At 45.7% G+C, this 20,251-nt stretch overlaps 1 protein-coding gene across 2 annotated transcripts; it reads left to right on the forward strand.

The window, feature by feature from the left end:
• The first annotated feature begins 4,185 nt into the window (after positions 1-4,185).
• On the forward strand, positions 4,186-9,341 carry RTP1 (receptor transporter protein 1). Of its 2 annotated transcripts, XM_072808147.1 has the most exons (4): positions 4,186-4,436; positions 5,034-5,359; positions 6,902-7,099; positions 8,806-9,341. In XM_072808147.1, exons 2-4 carry the CDS (start codon positions 5,307-5,309, stop codon positions 9,323-9,325), a joined length of 771 nt encoding a protein of 256 aa, XP_072664248.1. In that variant the 5' UTR covers positions 4,186-4,436; positions 5,034-5,306; the 3' UTR covers positions 9,326-9,341. The 2 variants fall into 2 exon arrangements, with proteins under 2 accessions (XP_072664248.1, XP_072664247.1); XM_072808146.1 differs by lacking the exons at positions 4,186-4,436; positions 5,034-5,359 and having other exon boundaries at positions 6,786-7,099.
• The last annotated feature ends 10,910 nt before the right edge of the window (positions 9,342-20,251 follow it).

Consider the following 20,251-nt stretch of genomic DNA (forward strand, 5'->3'; position numbering starts at 1 on the left):
CCCAGTCAGTTAATCTCTTGATTTCAGCTCAGGTCACAGGGTCCTGAGATCAAGACCTGCATCAGGCTCCCTGCTTACTGGGATGTCTGCTCCAGATTCTCTCTCCTTCTCCCTCTGCCTTTCCCCTCCCACCCTATGTGTGCACACTTTCTCTCTCTCTCAAATAAATAAATCTTTAATTTTTAAAAAGATTTTATTTATTCATTGTGAGAGACACAGAGGGAGGCAGAGACATAGGGAGAGGGAGAAGCAGGCTCTCTGTGGGGAGCCCGATGAGGGACTCCATCCTGGGACCCCGGGATCACTCCCTGAGCTGAAGGCAGACGTTCAACCACTGAGCCACCCAGGCATCCCTCAAACAAATCTTTAAAAAATTTGGACGTAAGTGGACCTACACAGTTTGAACCTGTGTTGTTCAGGGGTCAGCTGTACTTTAAAGTCTGTGCAGGTCTTCAAGCCCCGGAGTATTGTGAATAAAGAAGTGCAATTTCTCAAAGTAAAGGTCTTTTAAGGACTTGGGATAAAGCATAGAAGGGATAGAATGGAGTGGAAGGGAAGCCCAAGAGGCCTTTCCCCAGAGATGTTTTCATGAATTAATACCTCGAAGATGGCAGGAAGCTACAGATATGGAGGTGTTCCCTGGAGACCCTATAACTTTAGCATCCTGTGTTTAATGGAAGTTAGTCATAAAGCCATTTCTGAGGCTTGTGCCTTGAGATGAGGTTGGGAAAGCTCCGAGGATTGTAATAGCTGCTGCCTTTAAGTATCCAAAGAGTGTCATGAAGTGTGGGGTGGGGTGTAGCATTTATTTAATATGGACCCAGAAGGCAAACCTAAGGTCACTGTATGGATGAAACAGGAAACAAATGGCTCTCACCTCACTGAAACAAAGAGTTTTTTTAATATTTTATTTATTTATTAATGAGAGACACCAAGAGAGTGGGGGGGGGGGGGCAGAGACACAGGCAGAGGGAGAAGCAGGCTCCATGCAGGGAGCCCGACGTGGGACTCGATCCTGGATCTCCAGGATCAGGCCCTGGGCTGAAGGCAGCGCTAAACAGCTGAGCCACCTGGGCTGCCCCTGAAACAAAGAGTTTAATGAAAGACATTGCTTTGTCAAAATCAAGCAGGTTAGGAAGTAGTCAGTTGACTGCAGGAGGAGGAATTCAAGCAGAAGCTGTAAATGCAGACAAGGTTGGAGAGAAGATTCTTTCTTTAGGACTCACAGTTGATCTAGATGATATAGATCATTTCAACTCAGAGGTGGTATCAGAAGGACTAACAGTTATTCAACATTTACTATTATATAACATAGTGGTTGAAAGAGCAGGCAAGGCCATCAGACTGCTCAGGTTCAAATCCCTCCTTTACTACCTGCTGGCTAAGTGACCCCCGGCAAGTTGTTAAATCATTTCAAAGGAATATTTGACTCACCCACCAAAGGCAGTGAAACAAAAGCCTACCTTATAGGGCTGATGTGAGGATAAAATGGAAGCCTTTAACAGGGTGCCTGCTTGGCCTATGGTAAGTGCCCAGCAAATGCTAGCAGTCCTTATAAATGCTGTGGTATGGAAATGTGGGTGGCTATAGAGAACCTAGAGACTCCGTGCCTGGGCCCCAGCATAGGTGAGTAAGCACACCAGGCTGAGTGAAATGGTGCCCTGTGAAGACAGGAGTAAGGCATTTTAGGTGGAAGAGGCATCAAGAACAAAGGAAGAGGTGGGGTTCCAGAGCCTGTTCTGAGTGAAGAGAGGCATCAGTCAGGTGGTTTGAGAAAGGGTAAGGTAGTGGGAACCAGGCTTGGTGAGTAAGATTGAGACCAGATCACGGGGGACCTTGAGTGCCACACTAAGCCATTAACCCAGTGGGGTGGCCTTAAAGTGTGAACACAGGGGTGGATTTCCACATTTATGCATCTTTCTTTTGTAGGCCCTGCTGGGTTTACTTGGAGTCAGAAAAAACTTGGAAGACACATTGCCTGGCAGAGATATAACCTAGAGCTGTCTGGACCAGGAGGTGGTTATTTTAGAGCTCTGGTCATTTAAAAATTTGAGAAGGATTCTAGATAATAATCAGTCTTTATTTATTTCAAAAATCTTTAGTAAGGAAAAATTATGGGCTCCTTGCATATGTTTCTGAGGCTCTAGGGGGGTTTTGGAGAGGGAAATCTTTACCAGAGATACGGTGTGTCATTAATTGGGGGCTCGTAAATTGTTGGGGCAGAGAAGAAGCCCAGACATGTGGTACAATTCTATCAATTTTAGGGACATAGAAATCTAAGACCAGAGAGGCCAAGTCACGTAGCAAGTCAGTGACAGAATGAAGATCTAACATTTATCTTTTTTTTTTCTCTCACATTTCTCTTTTTTGTTCCCATTCTTTCTACACAGTTCTTGCTAACACTATTTCTCTCCTGTAGTTTTGGAGAGTTTCTGTATGTAGATATGTACTGAATATCATATTTACAACTAAGATGTGGATATATGTGTGGCACCGCATCATACCAGATGCCGATTGCTTTCATAAGCACGGGTCCCAGCTGTCTGAAATGCAGTTCAGTCAAAGAATGGCAAAGAATCTGCAGAAAATAGTAAAGGTTTCCCCTAAACTGAAAAGTCTATGGATGTCAAAGCCCTAAGACTAGCCAGGCATGGGTGGCTGCCATGTAAGAGGAAGTGTGGGTCACTATGACCCATGAGCTCACTCTGGTGCAGACTTGGCCAGTTCTGGGCTGCAGTGTTCATGCTCTTGGGCCTTCTGCACCTGTCCCCCAAGGGCATGCAGATAAGGCCCCTTGGCCTTCTACCTGGTGTGAAAGCCATCTCGCTTCTGGTGGGGCTTCTCTGGCTCCTGGAGCAGGGGCATTGCTCCTGGAAACTAAAAAATGTAGCTTCTGGTGGCAGTGCCCAGGAAGACCTCCCAGTGAGGTCATTTGGTAAAGACCATAGGGTTATTGGTCTCAACAGAAACATTATTTTATTAGAGAAAGCATTCTGCGATACAGAAGGATATATTATACTGGCCTCTTCATAGCAAGCTCAAGTTCTAAATTAAACTTAATTTGTGCCAATGGGGATTGCATCAGCTGGTTACATACACACATGGGCACATGCACACACACACACACACAACTCGGGTGATTCTTACCTTCTGTGTTCTTGTTTTTCATCATGATGTTTATTGTAGCAACACCTGCAAAATACTTCTGGAGAATTCATTCCTGGTATTGGGTATATGCTTTGGTTCCGGGGCAAGGTTTATAAGCTTTTCTCAGCTTCACATACCTTCTGAGATAGCTCCCAATATGCCTCCAAGACTGGTTAAATCCGTTTACTTCTCTGAGTATTGATGCCTTAAATCAGAGGCAAGAATACAGACTTGAAGGATAAAAAGTTTAATGAATTTAAAAATCATTTCCTGTGTTAACATTCAGTGGCTCTGATTTAATTTCTGCCCTTCTTACTGTGTCCAGTACAAAACTAGTGCAGTGACAGCTCTCCAGCATTCTTCAGCTATGTAGTGGCCCCTAAGGAAACAGACCCTGACTCCAGACACTACCCAAAATGCCTCATTAAGAGCTTCCCTCCTCCAGCCAATGACCTCTATCTTACCTCTTCTCCTTCCAAGGATTCAGATTTCTTCTTCTTCTTTTTTTTTAAGATTTTATTATTTATTTGAGAGAGAGAGCGAGCACACAAGCAAGGGGAGTGGCGGCGGGGAAGGGGGAGCCTGATGGGGGCTTGATCCCTGGACTGGAGATAATTACCTGAGTGGAAGGCAGATAGATAACTGACTGAGCCCCCAAGTGCCCCAGGATTCAGATTTCTAGCTATAAATGTCTTTGGAACCACAAATGGCTATAGTCGCAGGGGACCTTAGTGTTGCCATCTACTCTAATGCTCCACTGAATAAAAGCACAAACTGAGGCCAAGAGATGTGACTTGTCCAAGGAAACAAAGCCATCCAGTAGCAAAACTTGGATATATATTTCTATATCTTGACTTTCAGTTCTGCGCTCTTTCCACCAAACCTGGGTACCTGTCATCAAATGATCATAGCTTCACAGGAGTGGCATGCGCAGAGATAGCTTTTTGCACTATATCTTCTTTGGTACGATTTCAAGATGAATATCTTTTTTTGATGGAAGATTTTATTTATTTATTCATTAGAGACACAGAGAGAGAAGAAGAGACACCAGCAGACAGAGAAGCAGGCTCCCTTTGGGGAGCCCCGATGTGGGACTCCATCCCTGGACCCGGGATCATGACCTGAGCTGAAGGCAGATGCTCAAGCACTGAGCCACCCAGGTGCCCCTCAAGATGAATTTCTCTTCCAGCTTTAAAATATTGACACTGAGCATCAGGGATCTGTGGGCACTGCTGCTCCATTAAGTTCAGCAGCAGAGTGGCACCTGCAATAGTAACGGAGCCTGGCAGGTCAGTACTACTCACTTCTCTTCCTGGGGTTGGGGCCTCAGTAGGGCCACAGAAGCTTTGGTGGAAGGATGTGAATGTCATTTCTCAGAGTCTGGAATGGCCATATCGAGAGATGAGAAGGTAGAAAGACATTTATTTGGCAAATATTTTGTTCTAGATTCCATGCTAGGCAAAGCTGATCAAAGTTGGGGCTTTGGAGACTGTCATATGGACTCAAATCCCAGTTCTACTAATTATTAGCTGTTGAATTTTGGGCAAGTTATCTAACCTCTCTGCTTTAGCTTACATATTTGCAAAATGGAGCTGCTGCTGCTGTTAGGTACCTACAGAGGTTGTTATTAGGATGAAATAAATTAATATGTATAAAGCACTTAGGATAATGCCTGATACCTAGAGTAAGTGGTATATAATGATTGCTGTTTCTACGCAAATTAAAAATATATTTACATAAAATATCAACACTTATTTTGCCAGAATGAAATGATACACATTAAATATATTAGAATAGCTACTTATGAGAATATAAGAGAATTACAAAAGCGCATAAGAACAAAACCCAAGCAAGTGATTTCAGAGCCCTTGCTTTTATCACTACAGATATTGCTGCTTCCTCATTATCCCATTGTCAAGATAAATAAACTGAGGCTAAAATGAAGTACTTCAAGGCATCAAGCATTCATGCAGAATCAGGAGGAGCACTTGGAAGATGGTCTCCAGCACCAGATGGGAGATTTAGGCTTGCTTTTTCATCTGTACATTTCAGGATCTGCAGGCTTATCTGATTCATAAGTCACACTGAAGAGCCTGCTCAGATTCTTCTAGCCGCCCTAAGCTCCTGTGGAGAGCGTAGTCAGGAGATGTGTTTACCAAATGCAGGAGGCATCATCTCTGATACCTAGAATGCAGGACCATGAGCTTCATCAGTAAGTTTTATACAAATAGGTGGCAAGAGTGAAATTATAAAAGACTGAAAAAAACCTATAGTACCCCAAAGTAGAGGATTAGTTAAATAAATTATGCCCAACCAGATCAAAGAATATAGGCAGCCTATAAGGTGGAATAATATTATTTTCCTAAAAAATATTAATTATATATTTTAACAATTTAAAAGCAGATTACAGTGGGGTATGTATGTGTGTATGTATATTATATATGTATATGTGTGTATACACAATACACATGTACAGATTAGTGGCAGTCAGGGTGCATATATCATAGTACTGGTAATTATTTTGAGCATGGGTATTAGGAAGAGTATTACTTTTGCTCTATTTTATTTCTATTTTCCAATTTTTCTAAATAAACACGTATAGCTTTCTTTCTTTCTTTTTTTTTTTGGAAGATCTTATTTGTTTATTTGAGGAAGATAGCGAGAGAGAACATGAGTGAGGAGGAGGAGCAGAGGGAGAGGGAGAAGCAAACTTCCCGTGGAGCAGGGTCCTTCATCCCCGACCCTGTGATCATGGCCTGAGCTGAAGGCAGATGCTTAACCCACTGAGCCACCCAGGAACCCCAAACCTGTATGACTTTCATAAAGGAAAAATAATTTATTAAAAAGTAGCAGAAGAGGCATCTAGAATAAAGTCTGTTTTCCCCATGGATATTGCCCTCCTCTTCTGTAATCAAGTTGAAAATCCTCTTTTCTGCTCCTGCCAGGCTGATGCAACGGCTCCCACCTTGTGCACAGGTGGCTGTTCCGACAAGGTTGTCAAAGCACAGATCCCGTTGCATTCTGGTTATTGGGTACATATCCAGTTACAACCACCTGGCATAGAGCCTGGCACATGGGTATATTTGATATGAATGACTTAATGAATTAGTATGGACTCAATAGCTTGGATTTAGATACGAGCTCTGCCATTTATAAGCTAGATGAGTACCAGTCTCCCGATCTGTACGGAGACAATAACAATCATGGGTCAAAAGACTTCCAATAGTTTTTGTGAATGGCACAGTGCCAGTCACAAATCAGTGGGAGTGCAGAGAGTTTATTATTATTGCTGCATCTATTAACAGGTCCACATCTTCCCATCCCTTATGCCTCTTTGGCTCCCTAAGGCATCATGGTTACCATAGCAGCCAGATGCTGAAGATGCCTCCAGGGGCAGCAAGGTGAAGCTGAGCCAGCTCCTGGGTCCTCCTTCTGTGCGCCCTTCGCAGGCCAGAGTGAGATGGTCTGAAGCTCAGGCTTTTTTCAAGCCCCCCACCTGTCTCAGGTCATTTAGCCACAAACCCTGCCTCCACAGCCTCGGTTCAGGGCCCCGAAACACCCCTTTGGAGACTCCCTCCTCCCCGCACTCTGTCTCTTGGCGCCCTGCCTGGTTGCTGTGGAAACAGGTTCCACTGCGGACAAAGGAGGGAGCTGGGTCCTGCTTCCTCCTTGTCCTGTCGATGAGGATTTTTAGACCGTGGAGAGTGCGCTGCCCTACCCTGCACCTGCCCTCTCTCCCTGTATTCTCGCTCAGGTGGAGCTTGCCCTCCCTCGCCACTGACGAGACCATGTGTAAAAGCGTGACAACAGGTGAATGGAAGAAAGTCTTCTATGAGAAGATGGAGGAGGCCAAGCCGGCCGACAGCTGGGACCTCATCATAGATCCCAACCTCAAACACAATGTCCTGGCCCCTGGCTGGAAGCAGTACCTGGAATTGCATGCCTCTGGCAGGTGAGTAGCCCAGTAAGAAGGGGCCCTGCAGGCAGCTCTGGGGCACCTTCCAAGAAAAGAAGTATGGAGAACCCAGGTGCTTAGGGTCAGTCTCATTGCTGGGCTGGCGTAGCCTGGGAGGCAGAGAAAGAGTCCTTACCTGGGAGATGGGACACCTGAGTTTGATTCCAGTTCTTCCGCTGAACTCCTGGGTAACTTTCCCTCTCTGAATCTTAGTTTCTGCTTCTGACAAAGAGGTGGGATATATTTATTAGTTGTAAACTCTGACATTTTACATCTTTTCAGATTTTAACAACTTAAAATGGTTGAAAACCAAGAGAAGGTGGGGCACTTAAGATCAATGGGGGTTGAATTCTGTGATCTGGTCCTGGGATAGTTCAATGTCAATCTATTTAATTCAGCCTGACTTAACATAAAGTACTAAACACATGAGGTGTGCTAGAAACTGGCTCTACTATTAGTGCCATAGAGCTTGAGCAATTCAGTTTCCTTCTTGAACCTCACTTATCCCATTTGCAAAAGGAGGGGTTGGTCTAGGTCCTTGCCTTGTGGGTCATGGACCAGCAGCATCGGCATCACCTAGAACTTGTGAAAGATGCAGAACCTCCAGCCCCATTCTAGACCTACAGAATCAGAACCTGCATTTCAGCCTGTCTCTCAGTGATTCGGATGTACAATATCTGAGATGATTTTCCAGCATTCTTGTCCGTGGGCCTGTTATGTAAAGACTTCCCTTTGGGACAGGAGATGGGGAGGCTCTGTGGTGCAGTGTGGGGGTCAGAAGCAAGGCCTTCCTTCCCGCCCTGGCTTGATCCATTCCATTCAGGAAACATCTGTTGGGCACCTGGTATGTGCTGGGTACTGGCTCTGACTCTAGCTGTGTGTACATGGATCATTTTCTCATTCTCTGTGTCTGAGAGTAAAAGAAAACATTCATTAGGTGACTTCCAAGGTCTCTCCAGTTCTGACATTCCCCAATGCAAGTTTTATAATCCAATCTCAGAGAGGGAAAATAGTCCTCAAAGGATGTAAGTAGAAGAGAAGAGAATGAGGACATGAAGCCCCTAACCTGGTTGATGGGAGGGGTACCAAGAGCTGGACATTTGCTGGCAGGGCCCACGAGCTTCTTGGAGACCTGGAAGGCTTGTGGCATCTCCAGTCACGTAGGTGACACGTGGTCCCCCGCTGACCTTAGTAACCCACTCTGGCCAGAGACTGCCTCCAATTCTAGGCCTTGGGAAGCATCAAGTCGGGCACTGATTTGGAGGCTGAGAAGTACTAACAGTGTCATTTTTTTCTCCTGATTTGGGTCTATCCTGCTCACAGTCAGCGTTAGCAGGAAAGATGTGTGGATGGATGGCGCATTTCCCAAATGTTCGGGCCAACTGCGCTGTGAGACCTCAAGGAGGTCTGAGCAGGAAGGACTCATTTAGTGCCCCGCGAACATTTTGCAGATGGGGAAATATGCCCAGAGCCAAAGCCCTGAAGGCGAGGCCTGAGGGCACTGGGATGGAGGAAGCTGAGGCCTCTGCAGAGCCCAGGTGAGGTGGGTGCCAGGTGCACCTTGACGCGCCGGCTTGGTGCTAAGGCGCACGGCGGCCAGGCGCCCCGGGAGCGCTCAGGACGCCCGTAAGCACCCCGCCTTTCCGAGGCTGTTTGCACCATCTCCACCCGGTCCCTTCCTCTTGCCTCCGCCCCTCCCGCAGGTTCCACTGCTCCTGGTGCTGGCACACCTGGCAGTCGCCGCACGTGGTCATCCTCTTCCACATGTACCTGGACCGCGCGCAGCGGGCGGGCTCGGTGCGCATGCGCGTGTTCAAGCAGCTGTGCTACGAGTGCGGCACGGCGCGGCTGGACGAGTCGAGCATGCTGGAGGAGAACATCGAGGGCCTGGTGGACAACCTCATCACCAGCCTGCGCGAGCAGTGCTACGGGGAGCGCGGCGGCCAGTACCGCATCCACGTGGCCGGCCGCCAGGACACGCGGCGCCACCGCGGCGAGTTCTGCGAGGCCTGCCAGGAGGGCATCGTGCACTGGAAGCCCAGCGAGAAGCTGCTGGAAGAGGAGGCCTCCACCTACACCTTCTCCCGGGCGCCCAGCCCCGCCAAGCCGCAGGCCGAGGCCGGCTCTGGCTGCAACTTCTGCTCCATCCCCTGGTGCTTGTTCTGGGCCACGGTCTTGCTGCTGATCATCTACCTGCAGTTCTCCTTCCGCAGCGCCGTCTGAGAGCCCCGCGGGAACTCTTGGGGCCCACGGCCTGCGGGGGGGGGGGGGGGGCGGCCAGCTGGGAGGAGGGGGGCATGAGGGACCTGGGTTGGGAGTGGGGTTAAATTCTAGTGCGGTGCCGCCACTGACAACGTGGGGATCCTGGACAAAACACCCATCTTTACCGTCTGTAAAATTAAGGGTTTGGCTTGGATCGTTGGTCTTGCCAGTGAAAGCCAGGGCCCCGAAGGTCTGCATAGGTGCCTCAGCACTTTTGGATTTGGAAGGTAGGCTGAGTGAGCAGGTTTCCCATCCCGGCCGAAGGGCCCATTCCCAGCTCCTACTTCCTCCTCTTGCCTGAATCAGAACAGTTCCATCTTGGGGTTTCATTTAAGAGTTGTGGATGCAAATAGGTTCAACTGCTTTAAAAAAAAAAAAAAATGAAAACTACAGGGCTTGGTGATCGCAAAAAGCCTTTCCACAGGAATGAGCTCATTCTTGCTTTCTTGTTAACTCCCTACCCCTGCCCCTCATTAGCTCCCACATCTGAGGCTGCTGCGTTAAATTAGCCCGTGCCTAGTGTAGACGCCTCATCCACAGCTGGGCCTTCATGCACATAGCAGAGTTCCTTTTGGAGAGAGAGGTGGAGGCCCGAGGCTCTCCTTTTGCTGCTGGGTACACAGGGTCCCTTGCTTTTTTTTCCCAGATCCCCAGCTTCGAGCCGCCCTCTACTCAGGATGGATTCTGAGACCTGCCTTCACTCGGGGAGAAGTCCCATAGAGCTAGGCTTCCCATCCATTGCATATGAACTGACAGATAACTTAGGGGAAGTTTAGAAGGTAGAGTGTTAGATACAAAGCACAAAATCCTTATGAAACGAACAAATATATGATTCTCCATTATTATAATGAAGGGTCTGCAGAGTTCAGGGACCCAGCCTGCTTGATTCTTAGCTGTTCTGATGGCCACGATGTAGGGGCAGGAGCCTGGGCTCCTGGGCTCCTTGTTGAAACTCTACTTGAGACGTTTTCCCACACTGGCCATGCATAGGCTCTCTCTCATCAGCCATCTCCTGTCCACCTAGAACCACAGGGATGGGGTGTTGTTAGCAAGAGAGACAGCATTAAAGGCATGAAGTGCTTTGCCTCTAGGGAAGTGCATAGATATGTGGGAGAACCTTACATCAGTTTAGAATGGGATGCAGTCTGGTTTGGGATAGGAAGAGAGACTTTGATAGTAGGAGTATGGTTGGGGTATGGAGGGAGCCAGAAGGCAGGAGGTGGGATGCCATCCTGCACTTTCAAGGGTCCTCATTCACCTCACATCTGTTAATAATGACTCCTCCCACTCCCCCCACCACTCCCCTTTTTCATGGAACGTCACCACCATCTGTAGTGGTGGAGGGAGGAGGGTCACTTATATAAAGGTGGGATGCTTTAATAAAGACGAGATATCTTCAATCAGGCTTAGTGGTCATTAATGTGTGCTTGAGATTCACCACAGTGTCCCTGATGTGATGGGCTGTTACACCCCCTGTATGTCCACTCCCTCTCTCCCCTTCCTGGGGCTCCCACATAAGGCTTTATCTAGCTTCACTTTTAAGGTCTGGGCCAATCACATCCACGGTCAGGAAGGATGCAGGCAGCCCTTGGTCAGTCATCTAGGGGACTCAGCCTAAGGCCAATCTTATCCCTGTCCTTGCTGCAATTCTAGCACTTGGCTGGTGACTTCCTTTACTTTATGCATGCAGTGCTCCTCCCTTTATCCAGGCCACATGTCCTGAACACCTTCTGTCTGGCAAATCCAGATTTGGGTGCTGGGATCCAGTGGGTTCTAAGGAGCAGACCCTGCCTCTCAGAGATATCTGCTTATTGCAGAACTTTTTGGCCTTGGCTGAGATTTAGAAATCCTGGGGAGCTTTTAGAGAAATACCAGTGCCCAGCCTCCACCTCAGACCAAGAGAATCAGAATTTCTGGGCGCGAGAAATTTGATGAATTTTGAATTTGAATAAGACTCTTGCGTGATCCAAGAAATTTGAGAATTTAAATTCGAATAAGACTCTTGCGTGATCCACCTGTGCTGTCTAGTATAATCCTTCTAGCTGAGGAACAGGTTTGCTTTCGCACTTAGTCTTGTTGTAATGAGCCCTGAGGTCTTCCTTGATGACCTGCCTTGGATTTTCTAGGGCTAGGATTCAGCTTCCCTCTTACTCCCTCTCCCTGTCCTGGGGACTTGACTGTCCTTCAAAACTCCCTATTCCTGCTTGTCCCCTGCTACAATGGCTTTGTTGTGCTCTGAGAATCTCCATTATTGAGCTCTGCCACCCTTGCCAGATGCTTATCAACTTTTGTTATAATTACTTGCCTTTGACTATAAGCCCCCTCCACCACCACCTCTGCCCCAGCGTGTGGCCACAGTGTGTAAGCAAATTACCTTGGGTCCCATTGCCATCTAGTAACAGAGCAAGGAGTCAGACCCTCACCTAGTTTTAGGCCAGATCTCTTCCTCTGCTGTAGGAAGATGTCTACAACCTACGGAGGCCTCCACTGTCTCCCATATTGTTCTTATACTTGCTACAGATAGGGGGATTCTAGGTTTGCTCACTAGCTTAACCCTCTCTTGGCAAAGACTTCTCTGGGACAGTCCTTCCTTTGCACATCTTGCCCCATGCCACATGATGAACTTGTTCAATGTGCCCTAGGTATTATAAGTAAACTTCTTGGAGACATTTCAGGATCCCAGAACTCTCCCACTGGAAGTTCTGGGGGCTGGTCTTGATGTTCAAGCCAAGAACAAAACTACAGGCCTTGACTTGTGGTTCCAGGGGCTGAAATCTTCCATGTGGGGTCAGCAGACAGTGCAGTCTTGATCATTTCCCTCAGACTCATTGGGAAAGGGCCAGCCCTGTGGAGGAATGCTTCTTGAAGGTCAGCAGCCCTGAGAACCAAGAAAATCATCAATTCAGGACAATTTCCTAACATACTGAGCCCATAGACTCAGAGCTGTAAGACAGATTTGATATAGGGCCTTTATGTCATAGGTAAGGAACTGAAGCCTAGAGAAAGAAGGAAACTTGACCAGCATTATATGACATGGAGTAGGGGAAGATGATGTAATTTGGGTTTAAGAAACATTTGAATCCTGATTCTTATACTTGGCAGCTCCCACATTCAGGGCATAAATATTCATGATTGTTAGGCCCTCTTGTTAGATATATCCTTTAAGTATGATATAGTGTCCCTCTTCATCTCTTACTACAGTCTTTGGGATAAACTTTAATTTATCTGATATAAGGATGGCTACTCCTGCTTTCTTTCAAGGACATTTGAATGGTAAATGGCTCTCCAACCTTTTATTTTCAGGGTGTAGGTGTCCTTACGTCTAAATGAGTCTCTTGTAGACAGCAAATAGATGGGTCTTGCTTTTTTATCCAGTCTGAAACCCTGCGCCTTTTGATGGGGTCATTAAGCCCATTCACGTTCAGAGTTACTATTGAAAGATATGAATTTAGTGTCATGATACCTATTTAGTCCCTGTTTTTGTGGAATGTTTTCTTAGACTTCCTCTTTCTTTTACAGAGTCCCCCTTAATATTTCTTGCAGAGCTGGTTTGGTGGTCACATATTCTTTCAGTTTCTGCCTATATTTATCTCTCCTTCTATTCTGAATGAGATAAAGTATTCTTAGTTGCAGGTTCTTCTCATTTAGGACCCTGAATATATCCTGCCAGCCCTTTGAATCCTGATTCTTATGAGCACTATGGCCTTAGGAATATAACTTAAACTCCTTGAGTCCCATTTTCCTTCTCATCAAAATGGTAATAATACCTGTGCTTTGTCGGGCTATCATAAGAAATGAATGATGCACTGTTGATAACACTGCCTGATACAGAGCATATGCCCTTCCCTTTCCTCTTTCAGCTGGCAGCCTCTCCTTCGAGTCCTAGGGGGCTCTTTGTCTTTGGATTGCAGCTCTGTTGATAAATGCATTAGGTGGGAAAGAAAGAAAGAAAAAAAAAAAGGAAGGCAAGGGTTAAGTTTCTAGCCAAAGGCTAAGAACTATTTATGTTTATTTTAATATATGTGGAGTCATTTCTTTCCTTCCTCTAAAATTTATTTCAGCAGTGACTTCATTTTTCCAGTGGCGTGGTAGCCAGCCACTCTTCATTCTTCAAAGATAGCTATTTAAAAATCACCCCAAACAGAAAACACCAGTGATTTCTGGGCTCCATTCCCGTTAGCTGAAATACCCAAGAAGGAATTTAGTTGGATTCCAAGTCCCATTCTGGGTTCTCTGTAGGACTCCCTGAGGAAATTCCTCTGGAATCATTTTTGGGCCTCTGTGGGTACTGTCACATGCACTAGGGAAATGAAACCCACCTGTTGTGTGGCTATTTTGTGATGAAGCTTGTGAGGGTAGGTGAGGGTTGGGGTTGTACTATCGAGAGCTCATTGGCCTGGGGTTTGGGCAATGTAGGTCCCAGCTCTGGGTTAGATGTTATCCAGGCATCTCGGCTGCTGACCTTGGATGACTTAGTCTTTCTCCTCTCCTGGGTCTTGTTTTTCTTATTTGTAAAGCAAAGAGTGGAGGTGATCTGACAGGTTCCGGCTGGCCCTGACCTCGCTCATAAACTGCTGCTTAGTCTTATGTGTCCTCATGCACTTGGGGTGGCCCCTAATGCTGAACCGCCCAGCAGATTATCTAGGTTCAATACTTCAGTCTGCCTATGTGGGTGTGGCATTTCATCTTTTTTCTTTTTCCTTTCTGGAGGCAAACTTGTAGATATCTTGCTGTAACTAGACCTCTCTGTAGCGATATTCACATTTTGAAAGGCAGTTACCTTGAGAGGTGCTGTCTTATACAGAGACTTGTGTGGTAGCAATGGAATTTCTGTCTGTGTCTTGTTCCCTCACTTCTAAAATAGGCTCAATAAGTCTTCACTCTGGTCTATTCTCAACATGTAGTCAGTCATATTTTGAGGACATAATAAGATTTTCCCTATTTCCAAGATTCATTCATTCAACAAATGTTTATTGGATACATATTATATATCAATCATAGTTCTAGGCATTGCAGATAGAGGGGAGAACAAAGTGACTCAATAGTTTACCTTATGAATAATAGAGGAACCAGACACTAAACAGTCTAAGTAAGATGTGTGATATATTAGGGGATGTTCAGTATAAGGAGAAGAATGAAGTAGTCAAAGGAGATAGAAGAGTAAGGGCTAGCGGTACAATTATAGATTGGGTGACCAGGGAGGGTCTCACTAAGAAAGTGACATCTAAAAAGTGAAAGACCCGAGGAAGGGGAATGGCAAGTGCCGAGGGCATCTGGAATATTCAGGTGTGAGGAGCCCAAAGTGGCTGGGATGTAGTTCAGGCTTAGTAGTCCACAGGGGTCAGAGTAGTAAAGGGAGTCAGAGCATATAAGTCATCAGTCCTGGCTGCGACATTGGTTTTTCACCTGAATGAGAGAAGAAGTCACTGGAGGGTTGAGCTGTGGAGTGATGCCATCCAATTTACAGTTACCACGTTGAGAATAGACTAGAGAGGGGCGAGAATGAAAGAGGAAGGTTTACCTGGGATGCTTCTGCAGAAGTCCAGGAAAGAGGGGATAGTGGCCTGGTCCAGCGTGGTGGCAACTGGCATTGAGTCTGGATATATTTTGAAGGTAGCATGAGAGGACTTGCTGATGTCTCAAACATGGGGTCTGAGAGAAAGAGGAGTCAAAGAGGCCCCAAGGTTTTCGGCCTGGACAACCAGAAGAATCTCTACCCCTTTCTGAGATGAGGAAGGCTGTGTGAGGAATAGATTTGGAGGCACTGTCAGGAGCTGGGTTTTGGACATGTGAAATTTGAGATGCATCGTAGGCATTCTGTTAGACTATTTAATGTGAGGCATTAAATTTGAGAAATGCAAGGTGGCAGTGAAATGTTCATGATTGCAGTTCAGAGGAAAGGCCCAAGCTAGAGATAAAATTGGAATCATCAGTATTTAGATGATATTAAATGTCATAAGATTAGCTGAGATGCCTCGGGGAGTGAGGGTAGAGAGAAAAGAGGCTGAGGACTGAGCCTGGGGCTGTTCATGTAGAGACGTAAAAGAAGAAGCAGCCTACCAGGGGCTGCGGAAGCTGAGGCACAAAGAACATGATTTGCTTGAACTTCTAGAACCATCGAGCAGCAGAGCTTGGACTGGAAGCTAGGCCTTTGGGGTCCGGATTCAGAGGGCTCTTTCCACTGTCCCAAAGCACCTTCCCTGTCATGGTGCCAGCTCGCTCCCTGCCTGGGAGTCCTGCCCCTCTCCCTAGCCCGGGAAGTGTCATTTCATCAAGTCTGAGCAGGATATGGATTTTTGTTTCTGTTTTTCTCAGGGTATTTGAAGTATTTCACAATTTTAAAATGCACTAAAATTAAAAGGCTTTGTGGGAGGCCTAGACTGCCACGATGGATTTGAGCAATGGACACACAAACTCGGACCAAAGGGAAATGTTGTCGGAGTTGTTTAAAGGAAGAATTCTGTTGTCTTGGATCCTGTTGGCAGGCCTGGGCCACATGTGAGCATTTCGATGGTTGTGGATTAAATAAGCCAGATAGTGTCAGGAAATGGGCAAGATGGGATAGTGTCGCAGGATAAACAGCTCAAGGGGAGATGAAGGTCTCCTTTTTCAAAATAGGTCAGCATCTCAGGCCCAGACCATATCTACACTGTGCCCTTCAGATTCCCAGGGCTTGCTCTGCTTGCTTCTGGCCTATGGTGTGAATTGGGGTCATAACTTGTAAATTTGCAGAGGCCTCCACTGGGACTGGCAGACGTTGGTAGGAGAGATGTGTTCCCACCCACGCTGATCTGTTCATTCAGCACACTTGCCCTGGGCGCCATCCGGGCTTGACACACCTTCCCCTTGTCATAATACTGTCTTGTCCTAACACTCCATTCCTCAGAGGGGACTCTCTTGGAGCCTTTGTGATCTGCCTAGGTGTCGAAAGGGTCTTGGCTCTTGCTCCTGTCATCAGAAGCTCATTGCTGGGAATTGAGCCTAGGTTTCTGCATCCAAATGATTTTTCTTAACTTCTTCAAAAAAAGACCAACACATACCAGATGCCGGAGATGGTTGCAAAAACCCTGTGTGTCCTTCCCTCAAATTCAGGGACCCCCATGGATTCCTTTCTGGAGATAAGCACTGATGCCTGCAGCTCAGAGAAAGATCAGGGGCCTGGAAAGCCATTACCGCCCTTGGATTTGGGTCCGTGCCCTGTTTCCTCTCTGCTTCTCAGCTAATTCACCTTGAAGTGTTAACAGAAGCTGGGAATCTCTTAACAACGTCTCTGTTAGGCTCCACCCTAGATTCCCAGAGCTCTGAAAAGCAGATTCTGTTCCTCCCCACAGGCCTGTCCTCGTTCAGGACCAGCAAGTCCCTTGTCTGATGTCTGGAAGTCATCCTGAGTTCCCTACCTTCTGCGTTTTCTTCCTCAGTTTCTTCTCTGCATTAAGGCCTCTTTTGAAAAGTCAAGTGATCATGTATCTTTCCTCAGTTCAAAAAACTCAAATGTCTCCCTGTTCCCAAAACCAAGCTGAGCATCTAAGGCCTACACTTCAGATCTTCCTGATGGTGTTCTCTTTTCTCCCAATTTTTCTGGCTCTCCAGGGATACCAGCTTAGTTTCCCCCAAACACCCACTGCCCTTTCATATCCTTGTTTTTGCATATGCTGTTCCCCCATGCCTGGAGTGCTTTTCCCTTCCTCAGTTTACCATAGCAAAGTAAAAAAAGACTATTCTTTCCAAGAAAACACTCATGCAGACACATCTTAATGATAGTTTTGTGGCTAAGTCACAGTTCTGGATTGTGTGCTAGAGCAGCAGGGCTCCTACCTCACTTCTACTTCCCACCAGCTGTGTGACCTAAGTCAAAGACCCAACCTGGGGAAATAGAGGCTCTCAACATTCTCCAGGTCACACATGGGCAGGATAGCCTAGTAATATAGTTCTCAAACTGGATACACATTACCGTTACCTGGGGAACTTTTAATCCCCACTCACCAATGCTCAGGACTTACTGCACACTGGTTATATCTGAATCTCTTGGTGGGGGGTGCCACCCAGACACTGGTATTTCTGGTGCCACCCGTGTGCAGTCTACTTTGAACCACCAGCATCAAACTGGTGGAGTAAGACCTCGGGCCCTAGAATCCATAAGAACTGGTTTCAAAATGCAGTGTCCTGATCTCCTGACTGAGAGACCTTGGGTCATGTTTTTAAAGTAGAAACCTTTAATTTTAAAATGGTTTTATATTCATAGAAAAGTTGTAAAGATGGTACAGAAAGTTCCCATAAACCCTTCCCCAGTTTCTCCTATTATTAACCTCTCATGTTAGTATGATTCAATGGTCACAAAGAATAAATCAGTGTTGATACATTATTCTTAACAAAAGTCCATCTTTTATTCAGATTGCCTTAGTTTTCACCTACTGTCCCTTCTCTGTTCCAGTGTGCCATCTAGTATCCCATGTCAAGTCATGGCACGTCATTTAGTTGTCAAGTCTCCTTAGACTCCATGTTAGTTTCCTAGAGCTGCCATGACAAAGCACCCCAAGCTGGATGGCTTAAAACAACAGAAATCTATTGTTTCATGGTTCTGGGGCTAGAGATCTGAACTCAAAGCATTAGTGGGGCCATGCTCCCTTTGAAACCTGGTGGGGAGTATCCTTCCTGGCATACTTCCAGTGTGTGTAGTTGCTGGCAACCCTTGGCCTTTCTTGGCTTAGTTGCGTGGCTTCCTTCCGCCTCCAACATCACATGGTGTTCTCCTTCCTGAGTCTGTGTCTCTGTGTCTCAGCTTTTCTTCCTATAAGGTCACTAGTCATATTGGGTGAGGGGCTCACTCTACTCCAGTATGACCTTATGTTAACTAGTTATATCTAGTTATAACTATTGGACCCTAGTTATAACTATTGAACCCTATTTCCAAATAAGGTCATGTTTGGAGATCCTGAGGATGAGAACTTCACGTATCATTTTTAGGGATACAGTTCAGCCCATTACGGGCTTTTCTTGGCTGGGACAATTTCTCAGACTTTCCTTAGCTTTGACGACCTTAATTCTGAGAAGTATTGGTCAAGTATTTTGTAGGCTATCTTTCAAATGGGATTTTTCTGATATGTTTCGCCTGATTAGGCTGAGGTTACAAGTTGAAGGGAGGAAGAATGCAGCGGTACAGTGCTATTTTCCATATGGCATGTCAAGGTCACACACTATCATTGAACTGTCATTGAACAATGACTTCTCATTGTTCATATTGACTGTGATCCCCTGGCTGGGGAGGTGTTTTTGTTAGGTTTCTCCACTCTAAAGTTATTCTACTAACCACCCAATTTCCATACCATGCATTTTGGAAGAAAGTCACTGCTTGCAGCCCACACTTAAGGTGGGGGGAGAGTCATGTTCCATAATTAGAGCAAATTACTTACATAAATTATTTGGCATTCTCCATGGAGGATTTATCAGTTCTTCTCCATTTACTTATCTTCTCAATAACTTACTTATATAAGTATACACTCATGGAAATTTAGTTTATACTTTGGGTTATAATCCAATCCTGTTTTCTTTTGTTGCTCAAAGTGTTCTTGCTGTGGCTTTTGGAGCTCTTCCAGTTGGCTCCTCTGTCCCTTTGACATACCCCCATCACTGTGCGTGATCGTCTTACTTTCTGGAACAAGATATTCCAGGATCATCTTATATGTTTTCTGCCCTAGTCCTAAAATCAGCCATTTCTTTAAGGAGCCCTGTTCCTTTTCTTGGAGACTAGTGTTAGAAACCAAAATCTGAACACTAGTGTGCTTGTTGTTACTAGGGTGTTGCTGTTTGTAGGTTAGGCCACATTTTTAACCTCAGTTTCAGTTTTCTCACCTGCAAAATGGGAGAATAATAGTTTTTTTGTGAGGCTAGATTTGAGAATTATGAGAATTATGTCAGGGCTTAGTGTGGTCTCAGTCGGATAGTAAATGCTCAGAAATGTTAGTGATTATTTCCCATAGAACTTTTTATGTTTGAGCTACATTTAGTTTCCAAAGTTCTTTTTTATCTGCTAATTCATCTGATTCTACAACCCTCAGACAGAGGTGGGGCAAAGATTTTTCTGCCAGTTACTAGGTGGAGAAATTACATGGATGAGAGTCAAGTCAACCTATGCTGTACTAGAACCTAAGTCTCTTGTTTTAACACCTCTTCTAGACCCAGATTGGCCACCATTTCTGTCACATGATTGCTATAGGTTTCCCCTCCCTGATCCTAGTTACCTTTGCTTGAAGGGCCTCTTGTTGGTGGTGATTCTTTGATTTCTTGCCATCAGGGAACAAGATTAACTCATAGCAAAGAAAAGTACATACTACAATCTAGAACAGGACATTCATAGACACGGTGCCATATTTTCTGAACCAAACAATTGAACACATGATCCAAAAATATGTTTTTTTTTCTATTCTGAGTATAGATGACAATCAAGGAATGTGACTTGGGGAGCACCTGGGTGGCTCAGTGGTTGAACCCCTGCCTTTGGCTCAGGTCATGATCCCAGCGTCCTAGGATCAAGTTCCACATTAGGCTCCCCATGGGGAACCTGCTTTTCCCTCTGCGTTTGTCTCTGCCTCTTTCTTTGTGTCTCTCATGAATAAATAAATAAATTCTTAAAAAAAGAAATGTAACTTGGGTGCTGAAATATTGGCATCCTGGGGTATTTGGGTAATTGATAGGAACAATAGGACAAGGTGTTTAATTGGAACTGATCTGAAAACCCTAAGACATGCTATTGTATTGAAAATCCAATCTTCCTCCCATCTCTTTTCATGGTACAGTGATACTAATCAGATTCAGAGAAATGTTGATAAATGAAAACACAACTTACCAGAATCATCAGTGCATGAAAAACATACAAGCCAAACAGAATGC

The sequence above is a fragment of the Canis lupus genome, chromosome 31, assembly GCF_048164855.1.
Source record: "Canis lupus baileyi chromosome 31, mCanLup2.hap1, whole genome shotgun sequence".
NCBI lineage: Eukaryota > Metazoa > Chordata > Mammalia > Carnivora > Canidae > Canis > Canis lupus.